This window comes from Homarus americanus, unplaced genomic scaffold, assembly GCF_018991925.1.
Source record: "Homarus americanus isolate GMGI-L3 unplaced genomic scaffold, GMGI_Hamer_2.0 scaffold50281, whole genome shotgun sequence".
In the NCBI taxonomy this organism is placed as follows: Eukaryota; Metazoa; Arthropoda; class Malacostraca; order Decapoda; family Nephropidae; genus Homarus; species Homarus americanus.
Window position 1 is genome coordinate 5,267,885 of NW_024742338.1, and position 20,480 is coordinate 5,288,364.

General features: G+C 43.9%; 1 protein-coding gene across 1 annotated transcript; it reads left to right on the forward strand.

Moving 5' to 3' along the window:
- The first annotated feature begins 1,185 nt into the window (after window positions 1–1,185).
- Window positions 1,186–15,450, forward strand: LOC121876868 (cytochrome P450 2L1-like). Its single transcript, XM_042382369.1, has 4 exons — window positions 1,186–1,553; window positions 3,683–3,782; window positions 6,252–6,382; window positions 15,209–15,450. Exons 1-4 carry the CDS (start codon window positions 1,472–1,474, stop codon window positions 15,433–15,435), a joined length of 540 nt encoding a protein of 179 aa, XP_042238303.1. The 5' UTR covers window positions 1,186–1,471; the 3' UTR covers window positions 15,436–15,450.
- The last annotated feature ends 5,030 nt before the right edge of the window (window positions 15,451–20,480 follow it).

The window sequence follows — 20,480 nt, forward strand, 5'->3', positions numbered from 1 at the left end:
CCTCTTCTTTTCTTTCTTACTAATCACCTCTTGAAAACTGTCTGTCACCTCCATTGTTGTTGGCCGCGGATCATCTGCTTCCGATTCGGTACTTGAAATCCGCAGGTCGTCTTCTAAGCTGTTCAGTAGTGCAAACTTTTCTTCTCTAGCCAAAGCCTTCATAAATTTCTGCCCACCACTTGCCCCAGACATGGTGCAAAGCTTCGGCAGCCAGTGAAAATCGGCAGTGTTGTCGCAGAGTACAAGGCTGACACATCCGACCAGTACGGCCAGCGTTCAAAGAATCACCCTACATACAGCTATGGCCAAATAGTCCGAAACACCATCACGTTCAGTGCACAACAGAGAAACTTTATTATTTACGACCTTTAAGAAACAGCTATATCGCTTTGCATCATTAATTGCACATTTGATAATAATAATAATAATAATAATAATAATAATAATAATAATAATAATAATAATAATAATAATAATAATAATAATAATAATAATAATAACTTTTTTTACCATTTAACCTCACTTTTTAACGCAACTGAAATATGTGGTTTGCTGATTCTATACCGGGCAGCTTCCAACTCAACTCGTGTTGTTCACATCAGGTTTGTATTACAATAAATATTTGGTACTCACTTCCTGATTGTTTTGATTGCTAATTAATTCCTTCAGTACGATGTCTTCTTAACTACTTTTTTCTGGCTATCGCCAGACGAATTAATTCAGCTGGGGGTAGTTCCATATCTTAACCAATGGGTTGAATAAAACTTCACTGTTTCTACAAGATATAAACGCAAACTTGTCCATAATCCATTTGCTCATAAATGCCCCCCTTTGCAAAGGAACACCTTTCTCAGAACATGAATTCATATCTCTCTCATCCAATTGAAACTTTAGTATTTTCATCTGGCTAGTGCTAGACGATTGCGCTCACCTGTTGAGACCCCGTGAAAGCATTGTTCTGCCTTGTATTCTCTCTGATATGTACACTTCCCTCCCTCTTCCCCGCCCCGCCCCCACAGAAAGACACCAACGAACTCCTACACACCCTTACTCTCTCCCTCCCGCTCGCAAGCGAATGCTTCGAATTCACACTTCAGAGTTTGGGGTTCACAACTCGGGGAGAGAGATCATTCGCAACGCGAAGTGGTAAACGCGGGAGTGGAGCAAACTATACCTGGTAGGATACTCGTCCACTGCAGGATTCTTTTTCACCATTGACTAGTACTTGTGTAATTGTATATGGGAATAAAGGTAACAATTTGCTTACAAGAAGAAAAGGGAAGCAATGTATTTCATAGGACAGGAACCTGATTGTTTCATTAGAGTTTTCACCCATTTATGTAATTACACAGCTGCTGCTGAATAATTATGATTGTAAGTGTTCCATATATCACAAGTTTCATTTTAACAAGTATGCTTTAATGACATCGTCCTTCTCCGACAGAAACAATAAGACAACAGAGACGGCAGCATGTTGGCAGACCTGTTGTTGTTGGTAGGGCTGCTCTTCCTGCTGTGGAGGTTCTTCAAGAAGCCTGACGGAATGCCGCCAGGTGAGTGGCTACCCACACCGTTACTCAACAGTTTCTGCGACACCTTGATACCGCTATAGGGTCCATTAACAATCCCTCTTTCAGAACCTTTACAATTTAATTACAATTTTTATTTCTGTGAGGTTACTTTCACTTGCAATGTTTTTACCAAGGTGTTTTATGATGGAAGAATGTCCTATCCTGACCCAAGGCAGGTCAGGACAAAGCCGGCTGGTTTGTGATAGTTTTAATTTGGCGTAATCCTTGCGTTGGGTCTTGAATTATATATACCTTGGTTTTTCTGCGTATGAACCTGGTGACTTATAATTGTAAAACCAATTATTAACTGTGCACTTATAATATTGATTTTACTAAGCTGAAGTATGGTGATAAATGTAATTATGGGGTTTGATGGATGGAGAAAGGTGAACATGAACATGAAATGCTAGTGACAGGGGGGAAGGGGGTTCAGGGGAAGGATAAAGGGAGGATTGAAGTGAATTTTAGGAGGAGAGAATAGGTGCAGTGGCTAAACACCGCTTGCGTGAGGGAGTATAAGTTGGAGGCAGCAGCAACTCGCCTGGACGCGACCAGGAGGCGGCAGAACAGAGTCAGGTTAGCGTCAGCTCAAGCGCCAAGTGCGTGTTGGGTTGGGCCATGGATTCTCAGTGCTTGGTCGGCTTGATTGTGTGTGTTGTTTTCTTGTGTGGAGGAAATGTTTTGGTCTTCTGTCTTGGTATTCTTCTTAGCTTGATGTAGATTTTCTTCTAACTCTCCTCCTCTTCTTGCTCTCTTGCAGTGTCCATTCATTCGTGTTTCGGTCTTGTTGTTCGTCTTCCTCGTGTCTTATGTCCTCATAGGTGTTGAAGAAGTCGGAGACGGTAAGGTTGACCACGTGTGCTTCAGCTCCACGGGCCTCGTGGTGTTCTTGATTCTGTGTGGCGGGTGTCTTTTCTTGAGTTTTCTTTTCTTGGTTTTTCTTTTCTGCTGGTTTTTTCTTGTCTTGGGAGTGTACAGCAAGGAGGGCCTCTCTGTAGCTCAGTTTCTTGTCGAGTCGAGCCTTGGCTATCCTGCATTCCTCCTTCCATTTCGGGCAGGTCCGATCGGTGGAGGAATGTGGGCCGTCACAGGCAGCGCATTTTTTTACTGTGTTGGGGCAGACCGTGTAGCGGTGTCCGGGGCTGCCGCACAGGGAGCAGGTGTCCTCCTGCGCCTCACACTTGTTGACAGTGTGTCCGTAGTAATTGCATTTGTAACAGCGTTTCGGTCTGCAGTAGGGCTTGACTGGCACAGTTACCCACGCCAGTTGAGCCTCCTTGGGTAAGGTTGTATGGTATCCGATGAGAGCAGTGGTGTCGGACAGCTTCTTCACAACTTGGAGTTGCCCCTTGAGGAGCTCACTCAGCTCTGCTTGGTCCACGTGGGCAATTTCGGAGTGGGAGATTACTCCCAGCTTCAGGTTGTCCCACTTGTAGGCAATCATTTTAAATGGAATGCCGTTGATGTCTGGGATCTCCGCGAGCTGTACGGGCATACCCTTCTCGGCGAAGGTGATCTTGATGTCACCATGGAGCTTTAGTCGTTCCACCTTGGTGACCCCCACGATCTCATTAGTTTCAAAGAACTTCTTGAGAACTAGGAGGTTTAATTTCTTGGGGCAGGTCGGCATATCCGGACGTATCCGCGCCACGTTATCAAACTCGTAACCGTTCATGGTGAGAGAGGGTTTGGAGAGTGTGCTCGGAGAAAGGTTGCGGTTGTAGGTTGCGGTTGTGTCTGGTGTGGCCTGTCATGTGGACGTATCAGTAGCGAGTGTGTCGCGTCTTGCCTCTTTCTAGTCTTTTAATTCGAAGGGACGCGCCATAAAAGCAAATGACGGTAGAAATGTGTGTCTTTAATTTGGGCACGAAATATTTAATATAACTAAACATCCATTATTATACTGTCATACATGTGACAAATCATAAACTCGTAACTAACCTCTCGTAACGATTTCTGTAATATACTGTATATTTAGTAATAATAGTTTATCTTCATTCTGCACTTTCTCAAAAGTTTCAGGGTTCTCCATAATTTATATATTCAACTTTATTTTCCAGCAATATGCAGCTGTATTCTTTGTAAAGTTCTATAAGTGAATTCTTTATCAGGGCGCTGGGGACTTCCTCTGATTGGTTACATCCCTCTGACAAGGAAGAGCATACACGATCAGCTGTTCGACTTACACAAGAAGTACGGCGGCATCTATGTGTGAGTATAGTCAAGAATTTTGAAACTATATAAATATAACCAACACAGCGTTAAATTTTTTAACCTCCCAAACGGTGGCATAGCCAAAACCGGCTGGGGAATAAAACACTTTTAAGTTAAACCCTTTGCGCCTTACATAATATTGTGAGATACCACCCGATAATTAAGTAAAACAGTTTATATATAGTCAGTAGGTTATTGTTTGCAACACATTGATTATTTTGAATGTAGATTTTTCTGCTGATTCCCAAAATATTTTTGAGAACTATTTTGTTTTAAATAAATTTAATTTTTATTAAGTTAAGGGTAGGTCTTTTCATTTTCATGTATCGTGTCCCCCAAAATATAAGGGAAACCGTTTTTAATGTAGATTTACTTGCTAGTTTCAAAAAATATATGCAACCTAACCTAAACTTGCCAAGCCTAACATAACCTAATAAAATAATATATAATTTTCCAAAATAATAACTCAAAAAATATATATTTGGAGGAATCAACAGGAAAATCTACATTTAAAAACATATTTTTCTATTTTTGGGGAAAAGCTACATGAAACCTGAAAGACCCAACCATTTAAAATGAAAAAAAATATGCACTTCAATGTTTGTTTTTAACAGACTAACATTTAAGTAGTTATTTAAAGAACATCACGGTACTTCCAAGCTGGTAACTGAGTTAGCAGACGCGACACCACTTTTCCATATGAGTTGGCAATGGTTTCCAGGAACTATTCTGGGATGATCCGAAATTAACACACGAAATATACTGTTACGGGCCCCTTTTTCGCTGCTTCCTAGCTTCCACCGCTAGTTACCAGCGGCCAGCACTAACTGTCCCGCCAGTCTTCGGTGATTTCCCGGGGATAGGTATCAGCGTACAGACAGAACAACAGGCGGGAAGATTTCCACCAGGTCACAGAAACACAATTGTGAGTTGTAGGCCTCTTTAATGATCACTAAGTCTTCACAAAACTGTTCACAGGGTATGTTTTCACAACTGGCCTTCTTACTTCAAATGTATACAGTCTGTACACTACTGTGTACAGTTCCTTAGTCTTTCACTTTGTTTCGCTCATCAGTTCCACAAGGCTTGCGCAACAATTATTTTAGTTGTCACTAGGCATGTATGTGATGGCCCTTGTCTCATCAACAGACGTATTATATAAATGGGTTCTTACATCTGATTTATATTCAGATTTCACCCCTTGTAACTTTCCACTGGCTATTAGGTGACATGTTCAATGCACGTGATAAGGTGTACCCCACGGGAAGCTGTGTCATACTATGCTGAGTAAAGGCATAAGTAGCCTGCTCTCTGGCCACCTGAAGCGAGCAGTAGTTTGATATCCTTGACTAGAGGAAGACGTTATTTGAGAGCTGCAGTGGTTGGCTCCGTCTTCCTTCGAGGGGAACGACGTACCCATACCGTTTTCCCTCGATGGGTCACTACTCATCAATCACTCACATCAACTAATATCGAACGGACGTGATCCACGTTTATATTCATAAACGCTGTCCTCTTTCTCATTCACTCATAAATAGTGGAACTTATGGTTGATCTACACTCAGGAATTATAGACATAATCCTTTTATATTAAAACAAGAAACTTCAATTGGGTTTCGTTACCAAAAGCCCAATTATATTATACGTGTTACCAACCTGGTTAACTGGGAATTAACCAACGTAAAATATACGTAACATGTAATTCACACTCTGAACAGAATCAGGGGACTGACTTCCTAGGCGTCTCGTCAGACGCCTAGAGCATTCTAGCTACATCCAGAGGTTGCACGTCGGAACGAGAAATGGCCTGAGAGTTCTAGAATGATCAAGGCTTACAATGCGTCAGTAAATCATAACATATATGATGCAATACATTCTAGAAAATCTCCCTAAACTTGCCAAAATAGCTGCTGCTTGGGATAGAAAATAATCAAAACACCTAGCTCACAGAAATTCTAATACCAAACTATGTCTCGGCAAAATAATACGATGTATAGAAATCACAATATGAAATGTTCGACTTTGTGATTATTTTTTTAGGTTACTGGTGAATCTATATATTTTGAAATGTAAAATATTGGATCATCTTTACGACTTAAGCAGAGAGAATAGTGGCACTGATAATTTACCAGTTTTACTATGAGGAGCGAAATGTTAAACCAAATACAGTATCTTGTTTTCATTTAGGTAAATATATGCATATAAAGGCATTACTTGTAGCAACACCCATTATGTGGTGGTGACTACACAAAGTAAGAGAATTTAATTAATATCAAGTTAAACTTTTTAACTCACACAAGACGCACAGTGTCTTTTGATTCCAAGAGCTAGCATTTACCCAGATGAGAAGCCAGGATAAGGGATGAAAATATGTTTAGTAGATGAATATTACGACGATGTAGAAAAAAATCGTCGTTTTTGTTTCGTGTCTCATAACTACTTCACAAAACACCATTTTTTTTGCAGATGGAGATTCGGGACGAAGGTAAATGTGATTCTCCACGACTACCAGCTGATCAAAGACGCTTTTACCAGTCAGGACTTCGTCGACAGACCTTCATTGAAATTTCTTCAGTATGGGGAAGAAACTGCCAATGGTAAGTCTATTGGTTTCATTCGATCTCCGAGTCTTCTGGGCTGACAGAGAAGCCGTGGTTGTTCTAGACTCAGTTTGAAGATGAATTTTAACTGGAGAGGGAAACTGTGTGCTGCCTTTAAGTGAAGAGGGAGACTGTGCTGCTAACTTTAGATAAAGAAGGAAACTGTGCTGCTGTCTTTAAGTGGAGAGAGGAAACTGTGCTGCTACCTTTAACTGGAGAAGGAAAGTGTGCTACTGCCTTTAAGTGGAGAGGAATACTGTGTTGCTGCCTTAAAGTGGAGAGTGAAACAGTGCTACTGCCTTTAAGTGGAGAGAAATACTGTGTTGCTGCCTTGAAGTGGAGAGTGAAACTGTGCTACTGCCTTTAACTGGAGAGGCAAACTGTGCTGCTACTATTAAGTGGAGAGGGAAATTTAGATGGTTTATATTCGTGTTAATGGCAACAGAAGTAGGAACGCGTGGGTAGGATACATGGGTCTCACCACAAGACAATATAAACAACATAGTCAGGACTTAAATGGATTTCATTTTAATTCAGGAAAGATTCAGAAATTTATTAAGCCAAACCAACACCTATCCAGGGACAGATTGTGGGTTAGATCAAGTCCCAGTAATGAATTTAGTAAGGCCAAATTTTCAAAAATAAAAAATAAAAACTATGGATAAAACCAAACGGGAGTTAGACAAACTAAAATCAAGGGCAGGGATAAAATATGAAATTGAAACCAAAAATTGATTTTCAGTATTGTTAGATGGTGAATATGATAAACAAGGACCAGCACAACAATTTAATAACTATAAGAAAGTAATGTTAGAGACTGGGGAAAAGTCATAGGACATACGGGAACGAAGCTAAAAGTGAGTGAATGACAAAAGAAATTTTAAAGAAAATAAATACAGGGAGACAAATAAAGATGATAAGAGGAAGTGAGGCTTACAAAGAACTTAAAGAAATAAAAATAAAAATGATGTAAATAGGTATGGCAATACTACATAGAAAAGAAATGCATGTAGATCGAAGAGGATGACAGAAGGCATAACTGTATGGAATTTTACAGAAAAATTAAACATATGAACCCCCAAAAAATAAACAAAAAACAAATTAAAACCAAACACAATGAGATCCTTTTGGAGTCAGAAGATGTAAAATAAAAATGAGCAGCATATGTAGAACTATACAATGATAAGGCTAGAGTAGAGGTAAGAAACAAAAGTAAATAAAGATCGAACTACCAATTCTGGAATCGGAAGTTAGAGCAGCTGTGAGCAAAATGATAAAGCTTGGGGGGTTGATCAGCTTCTAGCAGAATTTAAAAAAAAAGTGGCAAGAATGGGTTAAAATGTTTGACTAAAATATATAATTTTATATATCTCAAAGGAAACCTTTCCCGTGATTTCAAAAAATCAATATTTGTATTGTTACCTATAAAGCCAGGAGCCTCAGAGTACACCCAGTTTAGAACAATAAGCTTAATAAGTCATGGCTGCAAAGTTTTATTAAACGTAATTTTAAGTAGATTTTTTTGTTAAATAGAAAGCGAGTTATGTGAACAGAAAAACAGAGCAAAAAGAACTAGAAAAGCTATATTTGGTTTGAGAATTATGAGTGAAAGGGCTTAGAGGTCCACGATTTGTTTATATCTGCTTTGTTGATTTTTAAATAGCTTTTCATAAGGTAAAGAACAATAGTCATTAATGAAAGATTTTAGAATTTTAAAGAATCTTTACTGGCATCAAGAAGCTGCAGTGTTAGTAAGCAATGAACTTATCAATTAGTTCACAGTTAGACGGAGTAAGGCAAGGCTGTGTTCTATCTCCGATGTTGTATAATATATATTCAGAATTCTTAATGAGAGAAGTTATAAATGATAAATAAAGACTAAGAGTTAATGGTAAAGTAATATCAAATTACGCTATGCAGATGATAATACCCTTATCACAGATAGTGAAGAGGTATTACAAAAACTGGTGAATAGAATAGCGGGAAAAGTTGAAAAATATGGGGTAAGAGTTCAATTTCAATTTCAATTGTTTATTCCTTGATACAGGAAGCGGGATCCTAGTGCTGTCACTAGGTACCCCTGTACAATGACACCAGAAGCATCTGGCAAGTGTGACAAGTATAGACAGTATAAATATTATAAAGGGGCTTACTAAAGCCTAAGGAAGGAAGGATATTCCTTTAACACCTTATCAAGGTTATTTACAAAATATCTGGCCAGTATGGGGAGGATCATCGTGTCTCCGTCAGGGGGTCGTGGAGTGGTGGTCCAGCAGGCGTCACGGAAGCGTTGTGTGTGGGGACATCTTAGGAGGTAGTGGATAAGGGTGCTGCTGTCGGGTCTTCTGCATAATGCACAAGAGCGTTGCTCAGGGGATGCGGGGATAACAATCTCCCAAGCAAAGTCATACCCAATGATGATACGGGCAGCAATCACGTCCCCTTTCCGCGACCCTTTCCCATAGACGTATGAGAGGTCAGGAAGTTTACGGAGGACATCGTGCCACGTGGGCGGGGAGTCCACGGGGATGGCTGCTTCCCGAGCTTCTCTCTGTTTGCGGGGAATTTGGATCCTAAGCTGTGAAAGTGTTCGAGGAACAGCGTAGTCAGGTGTGGTCTTGTTGCAGCCAGTCTTGGCAAGGCCATCTGCTGCCTCATTCCCCAAGATACCGACATGACTGGGTATCCATAGGAATGTCACAGGACGGCCTGCATCCTGAAGTGTGGATGTTAACCCTCGTATTCGGAGGATGAGGTCCTTATTTTCCCCTGGTCCAAATGCGATCCCTTCGAGAGCAGACCTGGAATCGCAGCAGACAAGCAAGGGGCAGAAACCATCTGCTTCTTCCTCAGCGAGAAGGGCAGCAAGGAGGGCTATTAGTTCTGCCTGAGTGGAGAATGCCCCGTCAGAAACTCTGAGAGACAGTTTGACAGGCTCAGGGGCATCAGCACGGGAAATGTAGACACCAGCCCCGGCCCTACCTGTAGCGGGGTCAACAGAACCATCAGTGTAGAGGACGACCCTACCTGGGGACCAGTGGGCGATCCTGGAGAGGTGGTATTTGCAGAGAATAACAGGGTTCACCTGGGATTTCGGGAGCGGTCCACCGAGGGCAATCACTTCAGGTTGAAAATCCAGCCAGGGAGAAGGAGACGAACCAATAGCAGGGGTGACAGCAATATCAGGCAGGAGGTAGTGTTCCTGAAGGGCTCGGATGAATGACCCTCGCCACTGTCTTCTAGATGGAGGTCGGTCTCGGACAGCAGGAGTCAAGTTGGTTTGGACATAGTTGCCCCGAGGATCCCGTAGAATGGAAACGGCAGTTTTTAGGTAAAACTCCTGGACACGATCCTGTAAGGGGGAAAGACCAAGTTCGGTATATAGAGACGTAGAGCGTGTCCACTGAGGAGCCCCAAGGATGATACGAGCAGCTTTCCTCTGGATAACTTCGAGACGGTTGACAGCAGTCCGACTAATGTTGACGAGGGCAGGGGCGGCGTAGTCGACACAGGAACGGACAAAGGACTTGTACATGGTGAGAAGTACAGGGATGGAGGCACCAAGGGAACCCCTGCACATGGTAGAGAGGGGAGCGAGACACCGAAAGCATATGTCTCGAAGATAGCGGACTTCAGGGATCTGACAACGTGTGCGAGTTACATACACACCCAGGTATTTTGTCTCATTAACCCAGTCCAAGGGCGTTCCTGATAAGAGAAGGGGTGGAGGTACAACACGACAGTGCCACATGGCTTTTGTTTTCGCAGTTGAAAGAAGGAAACCAAGTGAATCACACTCTCTGGAGACCAGATCAAGGGCTTCCTGCATGCTGAGGTAGTAAGGGGCTTGGAATAGGACATCGTCAGCATATCCTGAGTGGACAACTTCTGTCGGCCACGGGAGAGATGCAATGGAGTGCATGAGAGTGTTAAACAAGGTGGGACTCAGGACTCCACCTTGAGGGGTGCCGAGGTTCATTTCTTGAACAGGAGACATAGAGCCTTCAACGCGAACCCAGGCCTGACGTCCAGTGAGGTAAGAGGCGATCCATTGTAGAAGTCTCCCTTTAACCCCTAACCGCGCAAGTTCAGCTAAAATGAGGGCGGGCTGAGCCGTATCAAAGGCTCCCTTGACATCAAAGAAGTCGAAGATGCTGGCAGTCTGATTGCAATAAAAGGAAGCAATGGAGTGTGCTGTGCTGCGATGTTGAATGAAACCACTAAGGGAGTTGTGGAAGCCGCCTATGGTGTGAAGAAGGCGACGATGGAGTATCCTCTCCATCATCTTGCAAACACAGGAGGTAAGACTAATGGGTCGATATTTCCCAGGATTTCCCGGCTTAGGGATGGGGATAATAGTGGCATTTTTCCAGTTGGACGGGAGAACCCCATGTTCATAAGACATATTGTAGAGAGCAAGCAAGGGGCCGTTAGGAATATTAGTACAGGCGTTGAGGACGGAGTAGGTTATCTGATCATTCCCAGGGGAGGTGTCTTTTCTAGAGCGACGAGCACTGTCAAGCTCGAACTGTGTGATGGGATGATCAGTGGGGGCAGGGGAGGTAAGGGAAGCACGAACAACAGGCTCAGACGCATCGATGCGAGCCTGCACTGCCTCCTGCATTGGATCTGGAAGTGCCTCAGGAGAGGAAGCTCGTGCCCAGTCCTCCATTAAAGAGCAGGCAAGGGAGGCGGGGTCAGGGTGGGGAGGAGGCCTCCGTCGAGTACCCCGTATAGCATTAATCCGATTCCATACATAAGAGGGTGACGACTGGAACGATAGAGACCCCGTGAAGGATAGCCAGTCCTCCTCACGTATCCGACGGCGCTCCTGAGTTGCAAAGGAGCACCAATTTATGAAGTCTTCCCAGTCCTCTGGAGACCGAGATCTCCGTATGGCAGAGTGGAGATCGCGGGTTACCTGCCGGAGATGTCTCATGGCAGGGATACGATACCAGTAGTTGGTGGCACTTCTGGGGTGACGGGGAGGGCGTGGAGGTGTAGCGCGATTGACAGAGTCATACACGGCATCAACAAAATCAGCGCTGTAAGAGTCAAGGGACTGGGGGACAACATAGGAATCCGCCCAGGTAGAAAGGTATTGGGTAAAGGAAGGAACAGCATCTTGTGTGAGACGAAGGCGAGGGGATCGATAAGGAGCTGATGTCGGGGCAGAGAAGGAGAGCCTGAGATGGGTAGTAACGGCAAGATGGTCACTATACAGAGCAGGCTCGGTGCAGACGGTAGGATGAAAGGAGGTAATACCGTTCAATAGTAAGCCAACATCAAGGAAACTATGGGGGAGGCGAGTAGGATCGTCAGGACAAAGAAAGCGAACATCATCATCCCCATTAAGAAACTGTGAGAGATGTGAGCCGTTAAGGGTACATGGCGTGGGATGATCCGGAGTAAGAGTGGGATGGCGGGCATTAAAGTCGCCAAGAACAATAGTGGGAATCCCATCATGGAGGTCGTGAAGAACCTGGGGGTCCAGAGAATCACTCTTGAAATGAACATTGACTACACGAAGGGTCCGGTCACCAAGAGTAAGGGAGACAGAAAGTAATTCAGACGGGGGTCCATGTGAGCCAGGTGAAGGGAGACGAACAGATGGAATGGTGTTACGCACAAGGGTGAGGAGGCCACGAGCCTGCCCACGGTACCGAGGCAGGGTGTAAACAGTATAGCCAGAGAGGCGGAGTGGAGTAACATCGTCTGTGATGGTTTCCTGAAGTAGAGCAACATCTACTTGATGGGAGAGCACAAACTAGGCGAGGTCTGTCCGGCGAGGTCTAAGTCCCTGGATGTTCCATTGTAAGAAGAGGAGGGAACGGCCTCCGGTGTGAGATGAGTCGGAGGGGCTAGACAGGGCTCCAGAGGAGGTACCAAATTCTGTTGAGAAAAATGGAGAGGGAGGAGTGGGAGAGCGAGGGATGGATCCTCCACCTCGGGAGATGGAAGGAGGAGGGTCATCAGGGCTTGCAAAGTGCGCCCCTGTTGGGTCAGGGTGTCCAGAATGAGTTGTTGTTGCCTCTGCAATGTCGCAATTGTTTTCACAAACAAGTCGAGTTGGGCAGAGAGAAGGTTGATTTGCTTGGAGTGGCGATCCAGACGGAGAGTGATTGTTTCCATAGAACCAACTTGGTGTACCTGTACAGGAGCTGGAGGTGCCGGCGAGGATTGCCGAGGGCCCGACTGGGCATGTGGTGATGGTAGCGACGGAGAGGGACGGTGAGGGTTCAGTTGAGTAAGAGGTGGTGGTGCTGGTGAGAGACAGCGGGGGTCCGGGTGGGCAGAAGATGGTGGTGACTTTGTGGCAGGGCCGGCAACGACCATGTTCCAAGAGCGGTAGGGAGAGGGAGGGAGGGGAAAAAGGATGGGTGGTAGGGGTGATAGGGGAGATGGTAGAGGAGAGGAGATCAATGGGAAATACCTTGGTGGATGGAAGAGGCGGTGGTGGATAGGAGTGAGGTTTGGTTGACAGGGGTTTCGTCAGAGACGAGGGCGGTGGTACAAGGTAAGTTTTCCCCGGGCGAGTGCCAGGACGCTGTGGGCAATTGGCATTCCAGGCGTGGTGACTGCCATTGCAATTGACACACCGTGGAATAACTGGGATTTTGTTCTGAATTTTCGATTTGCATTCCACTGTTTCGTGAGGATCAGCACAGAAACCGCAGGCGACCATCCTCGTGCACTCCCAGGTGCGGTGTTTCCACGATTGGCAACGACCACAGATTTTCGGGGTTCCGATAAATCGGTCGAGAGGACAGTTGTGAAAAGGTCCTACATTCACCTTCGGAGGGAGGGGGCCCACCCACCAGCCGATGAGTTCGTTGGATGGACGTTTGGAGACCGGGTTGATGAGGCGTTCCATGTCCAGTAGTTGTGGAAGAAGAGGGCGAAGATCGTCGATAGGGATCTCCCAGGGTACGTGGCGAACCATTACCTTGGTACGACGAGTTTCTGGGGTGATGATGGTGAACTTCAGCATCACCTCCCCCTGGGGAGCAGGAAAGCCCACCTGAGTGAGCAGGCGTACCGTCTCGTCCATTTGTGTGGTGACTATCACGACTGTGGGACCTCGGCGGAGGCGAAGTGTTGAGTCCTGAAGTGGAGAGCAGTGACGGAAGAACCAGGTCGTCCGTGTGCTCAGAGGCAAGTCCCGAGGAAAGGCGAGACGACGAAGGCGTGACGGGGCAGGGAGACAAAGGGAATCCCCTATGTCCATCGTCGGCGGAGGGTCGGTCATTGAGCCACATGTAAGCTCACTTGGGAACCCCGATGACAGGAGGAGTCCACCCTCTACAGCCCCAGAAGGGGTGCAAGGGGGAGCCGTGGCCCCTGCTGGAGACCCTGACTTCTGAGGTTTCTGCTTCTTCTTTGACGTGTCTTCAAGAAGAAAGTCGTCAGCATCACTGTCACCTACTGCCGCCGTTTCCAATGAACGGGAGCGTTTAACGGCGAGCATAGGGCACCTTGGCAACACAGCAGTCAGATGGAGTGGTAATGACGTCACTGCTACGTCACACTATCACATTGCGCATGCGCAAACTTGAAAAACTTTGCTCAGAGGGATCGGGTGGTAGGACCAGATGCTTTATCCCCAAAAAATGACAAAGTCGAAAAGTAAAAAAAAAATATATGCCACTGTGCTGATAACTGGGTCTTACTATAGTTGTCTGCACAGGCTGGGATTGGTAGACTCGCTGAATTCGTCAGAAATACGAATTTTAAGGAGCAGTCTCTTACAGCCTTTGTTGACACTACGCACGCATGCGCGTTCCTGGGTAAGAGTTAATGCTGTAAAGGCGAAAGTAATGGTTTTTTCCAAATTGGAAATAAATCCTAAAATAAAAATTATGATAGGCAACAGGGAACTCATAGATGTGGAAAATTGTGTTTATTTGGAAAGCAACATCAGCTGTGATGATAGATGTTCGGAAAAAATCAAAACAAGAATAAGGCAAGCAAAAACAGCAATTAATAATTCAAAAGACTGTGGTTACCAACCCTCAGATATGAGGATGGTACTCTGATTGAATGGCATTTCATCTTCCTTCTTTCTTGTAAGTAATTAACAATTCATTATCATTCCTTAATAGTAATTTATAGTCAACTATTCAACGGGATTTGTAACGCATGTGTCAATACACTTACAAAATTCTTTATATTCTTGATTTAGTTATTTGAATTATTACATAAGGCTAGAATCAAACTACCCCAAACAATCTATGATTATGCTTCGGACAAAATATACTTCCTTCCTTTCAGATATAAATATATGCGTATTTTTTGTTTTGTCTTTGGGTAAATATTTGAGTTCTTACTTCATTATTTAGCTGTACTTCAATCTTTTTTTTTTTCAGGGACGACTTATCATAGTTTCAAACCATCAGTATAAATTTGAAACTTTTGTCTTTCTGAATATGATTTACGCCTAACTATGGTTTACAATAACACAAATTGCTTCATTGCTACAGTCACCATGTGAATGGTTAGCTTATGTCACCTAAGTCACCATCACTCGTAGAAACACTTTATCTTGTCACACTATCACTAGCAAGCGAGTTTCCATGTCTTTACGTATTTTCTTTCAAAAGTTGTTGTAATCTGTCAAGATTAATAATTCTCTGTGAACTATGCTGCACGATTCTCAGATTAAAGCAAAGAAACATTAAGACAAAAACTACGATTTTCTTATAAAGAACAAAATAAATTTTTATTCTGGATAATCACTCTTACTTTTTTCACATTACAAGTACTTTTCCTAAAATAAATTTGAAGCTTCTGTAACTCCTTTTTCTGTGTTGGTGACGCTTACAGGTTTGATAGCAACTAACGGGTCTCTGTGGCACAATAATCGGCGCTTCGCTCTGCGTCAACTGAGAGACCTGGGAATGGGTAAGTTCAAGCTGGTGGCGGCGATGCAGCGGCAGGGCACACAGCTGGTGCAGCAGCTCAAGAAACAAGCAGGAAGACCAGCACCGTTGCCTCACGCCCTTCATGTCGCTGTTCTTAACGTCATCTGGCAGATGGTCGGCGGTGAGTAATCGCTGGATATGTTCATGTGAATATCTCTTTACATGTCCCACCAAACTTAAAATTTTCTTGCCTTTGGAAAGTTTGTTATTTGTGCAAAATGCCTTGTGAGTCTTAGAATGACAATTTACAATATACTGTCGGTGGGGGTTGGGTTTGTAAAACTAGCACCGAGATGAAATGATTTATATATAGCAGCGCTGAACAAACCAAATGTGTTATCAAGGCGAGGGTTGGGTCAGTCAAGCTTGCCCTGGACATTGATACGGGTGCATGCGCGAATGTAATCCCGTTAACTTATATCAAGAACTTCAACGACGATTCCCTCACCAAACATTTTTAGTCAGACCTACGGACACTGATCTCTTAGGTGTTTCTGGTACGCAGTTGGACGTAACAGGAAAGGTAACATTGCCAATTCGTTTTTCTAAGCGTGGTGAACACTTTTCCGCAGATTTTTATGTAGTCCAAGGCTTTCATTTACCAGCTGACGGGTTAATAGGTCTTCCAACTCTTCAATCCAACTTGATAGATGTTCACTTAAGCATACATTCTTCAACGGTTAACGGTGTTTCCTTCAGTGCCATGCGCAAGTCAGAACAATTGCTCTCCGCAAGGGTGAATATATTGTCCACCGCCCCTACTACGAGGAAGATGTAAGACGACTCTGTGCAAGAACAAGGTCTCGACATCTTCCATTACTGAAAAAGTATGCAGAGACCTCGTTGCTGCTCACACTGAACACTACCAGTAGAGGCGCGCACCTTCCTTGAGGTGAATATACGTAAGACTCACATTCTCTTTCAACCTGCCCCTGGTTCAGACACACCTCCACCATCCATCCAGCTTAACGTTACTACCCTCTCTAATGTTACCCTCTTTCGGTATCTCTGCTCCCACCTGTCCACCACCGCAGACATCGATGAAGAGATTCAGAATCGGATCAGATGTGCATTTCCAACCTTCGGCGGACTCCGAAACCGTGTCTTCAGCTGTAGGGAGCTGAAATTATCTACGAAGCTGCATGTATATCGAGCAGTGGTCCTCCCCACCCTGCTATATAGCAGTGAGACATGGGTCACATACAGGAAGCACCTCAAGGCACTTGAAAACTTTCACCAACGTAGTCTACGTCCCATCCTCCGAGTTTGCTGGGAAGACAAAAGAACAAATGCCAGTATTCCTGCTGACACTTAAGACAAACCTAAAAAGGTGACAAATCGACCTCCTCACCTGGGAGTTGATTACTCCACATCGTAACGCTTGGAGGAGCACCACACGAGAAGGTGTCAATACTTTCGAGTTAGCCCGACTGCAAACCGAGGCAAACAAGCGCCAACGCCGGAAAGACGCTGCCACCGCCCACCCCGCACTAGATGCAGCCCTCCACATGTGCAACGAATGTGGACGACCCTGCGGTTCTCGTATCGGCCTCTTTAGTCACCTCAAAACTCACTAACCTAGGTGACATCCCTAATAACTCATATCAATATCAATATATATATATATATATATATATATATATATATATATATATATATATATATATATATATATATATATATATATATATATATATATATATATATATATGCAAGTAAATCACTGTAGTTGCGCGTGATCCAGGTATATGCTGATAACCACAAGGAAAGAAGAAAACACGAAGTTCCCAAGCGCTTTCGTGTAATTCACATCTTCAGGGGTGAGTACAGACTAAGGAGAAGTACAAAACAAGGTGTATATATACAGAGGAGGGTGAGATCAGGTCCACAATGGTCAGGTATTAGGTAATGACCCTACTAATCTTTAAAAAGCACCGCAATGGTCGGCAGTCAGGCCAGAGGGTAAGGTGACCCAACCTTCTCACCTGGTTGGGAAGATTTTTGAAAGTATGGCCACCAAATCCATAGACGTTCAAAGGATAATCACCGTAATAGTCACTGTAACTGTGAGGGCTAGGGGAAAGATGGAGCTATCACGGATAGGCTCTAAGTACTTCCAACTGTAGTGAGAACTGAGTAGATGCTGCCCTTGGGTCAAGCCCAAGATAGCTGACCTATGGTATTCTGGAGACCCAAAATTATGTGAGAACGAGGAGCCAATCTCCACTTGTTAGGGGGACTGTTCACCAACTAAGTCTTTATTCTTTACTCCTGAATTCATAAATCACGGTTCTTCCTCCATCATACCTGTTACCGAGCACAACGGCACTGGCCCAGAATACACCATTACGTAAATACAGCACATGCATAGCACGAAATAAATCCCTTTGCACCCCCACATCCAGGGTGTAAGAACAACCACGAGGGTCTCGACCTCGCATCAGAACTTGGTTAAGCAACCCCATATACCCATGTTGATGAGAATGGAAGGCACTTCGTAGACTCAGCACAGCTACTCAGAAGTAATTAGTTACTCTCCTCCCTAGTACCATGGGATTTTCTGTCTCCCATAGCCAGTCACTATTCATACTTTACTACATAGAGTACTCTCAGTTGCATCCAGGGGCCGCTGACTCCCGTTACTTGACTTGAGAGTGACAGAGGTAATTCTGCCCGTCCGTCAGATCAACCATACAACCAGGTCAGAAAAGAATAAGTTTCCCTCACACTATCCAGTTTTATCCCTACACATTATACACACTTCTTAGCTGTGGTGTGGGGTAGTCGATGGCTTTACGCCGATCTCAGTGGTTTCCTTCCCTTCCATGTATGCATTTGCACACGCCAAAATCCTGGGAAATCAGGGTAAATTAGGTAGCCAACATAGCTGCTCGCTTCCACAGGGAACCTCGTGAGTCGCCGTGTAACTGATACCACCAGCCTCCAAGCCACCAAGTTAGCTTCACCAAAGCCTAGAATAATCCACCCATTAACCAATATGTATACCCTTGCACATCCCTATCTAAGCACTGAATGCAATTCAACGGAATTTACTTGTGAGCAATGTTGACGTAGCTCACAAGAGTCGTGTCCACGTGGGGCTTCTTTTTCAGAACCGCAGCTGTGACCGCTTTCCATTGATGACATACAGAGTGAGTCCCATGCCCAGGCCTTCAAGTACGCCTCATCCTACCCATTTTCAGGAACTAAGCTTTTCTGCTAAAATCTACAATTCTCTCCTGATTGTTCTTTATTTATTTTTCGGGAAAGATTAGCTCTCTTCTATTATTTATTCACATCTTTAAATCAAGACACGAACGGCCCCCACGGCTTTCTAGTAATTATTTTAATTATTCATGAAATGCGTGACGTCATTCTTCTTATATATTAATTATTTTACTAACGGCACAAGTAGCATCTTCTCGATGGAAAGTTATCCAAGATAACTCTTGTTAATATTATAGTGGGCTTGTAACTTCGTCAACAGCGTATGACTTAGAAAAAATACATTTCTTAGGCCTCGTGGGCGATTGTTGGTTACTTAGTTGCCATGTCCCCCACACCAGGCTTGGTATGCTGCACACAAAGGCTTTGTATAGTCCTGGCCACCCATTTAGCACCTCCGGTCAACTGATAGACTCCTCGTGGCATGAGAAGTACTCATAATTGCCGCCCCACTTATGTTTCCCTTTTCGTTAAATCGGGAATTTTCGATCTAAAATTTCAAAATAATGCAATCGATCACCCCTAAAAAAAGACAGCACTGTCCTCGTGTGTCGAGAGAAAAAAATGTAGGTATACAACTTCCTCAGATGTGTCCCCCTCTATTAACTATTCACTCCCACCCACTGCAACTCACATCTGCAGCATAGCTATCGTTTACTATCCAATACCCCAGTTGCCTTGTTTGGGCCGGGGTTTGATGAAGCTGGGTGAGATAATGGGTAATCTCATGGTGCAGTCGTAGTTTTGAATCGTTGAGTCGTTCCAGCCCACCTGGGTTACACTTGTAATTAGCTTAGCTTGTAAGTTACACAAGTGTACACAGGTCGTTATCTTTATTTGTGGTCTTGGTTTAATGTAAACACACGTGGTGATTTTCGAGTTATATTGGATACTCTGGTAGTTACAGAATTGCTTGTTGACAGACTACTGAGCATTAGCTATTGGCTTGTAATTAGCTGATATAATTAGAGAGAGAGATACAGCCTGGGAGCAATGCTCATACACTTCTCTTTGGTACTGTGTCTGGCTGTGGACTAGCCGACCCTCTCTCTGTCTGGTTGTAGGGGGGAGGTACTTTAGGACGTCAACACAGAGAAGGCTACACTACACAGGCTTACTCTCACAAGGAGGCCTGGGGACATATGTTTATGGGTTGTAACCTGAATCTGTGTGAAACAACAAATGTTTATGTGCTGTCCACCTTAGGAGGTGTGACAGAACAAATGCTTATTTAGATGTATGCTCAATAGTCTGGGTGATAGAATGTATATAATGAATATATGTCTTAGCCCATATTTATATAATACTAATTGATAAGGGCTGGAACACTATCCAATACCCCAGTTACCTGCAAGTCTGGTTAATATTAGCCTTTTCTGTATATATATATATATATATATATATATATATATATATATATATATATATATATATATATATATATATATATATATATATATATATATATATATATATGGAATCGCCGCCCTCGGGCAGCTCTTTCCTTAGAGCCGTAATGAGTGTGCCACCCTCCGGGAGGCTCCACATTGTCTCACTGTAGTGCATTAAGGTGTCTGCTTTGATCTGACTTTGCACTCGTCCAGAGCATGTTTTCCAGGACATTTTTAAATGACTGCACACGTGTTGCGTCATGCAGCATTTCTTGGATAGATAGGACAATGTCATGTCTGACATGAATGTTGCCACCTGATAGTGCTTTTCAAGATCTCCCATGGAGTAGATTTGGAGAACTTTGCTGCTCTTCTTCTAGTGGTAAGAGGATCCTGCTTTGTGATAGACTTGACCTGGACTTTGAATGTGGGCATGCATCCGTGCTCAGAACTACTCTGTTGTCAAAGGATTTCATCTGGAAGCATGAATTGTACTTCCGTATATTTTCAAGTGTTTTGACTCTGGTGTTGTTCCAGCATGAGAGTCCTTATTTTGAA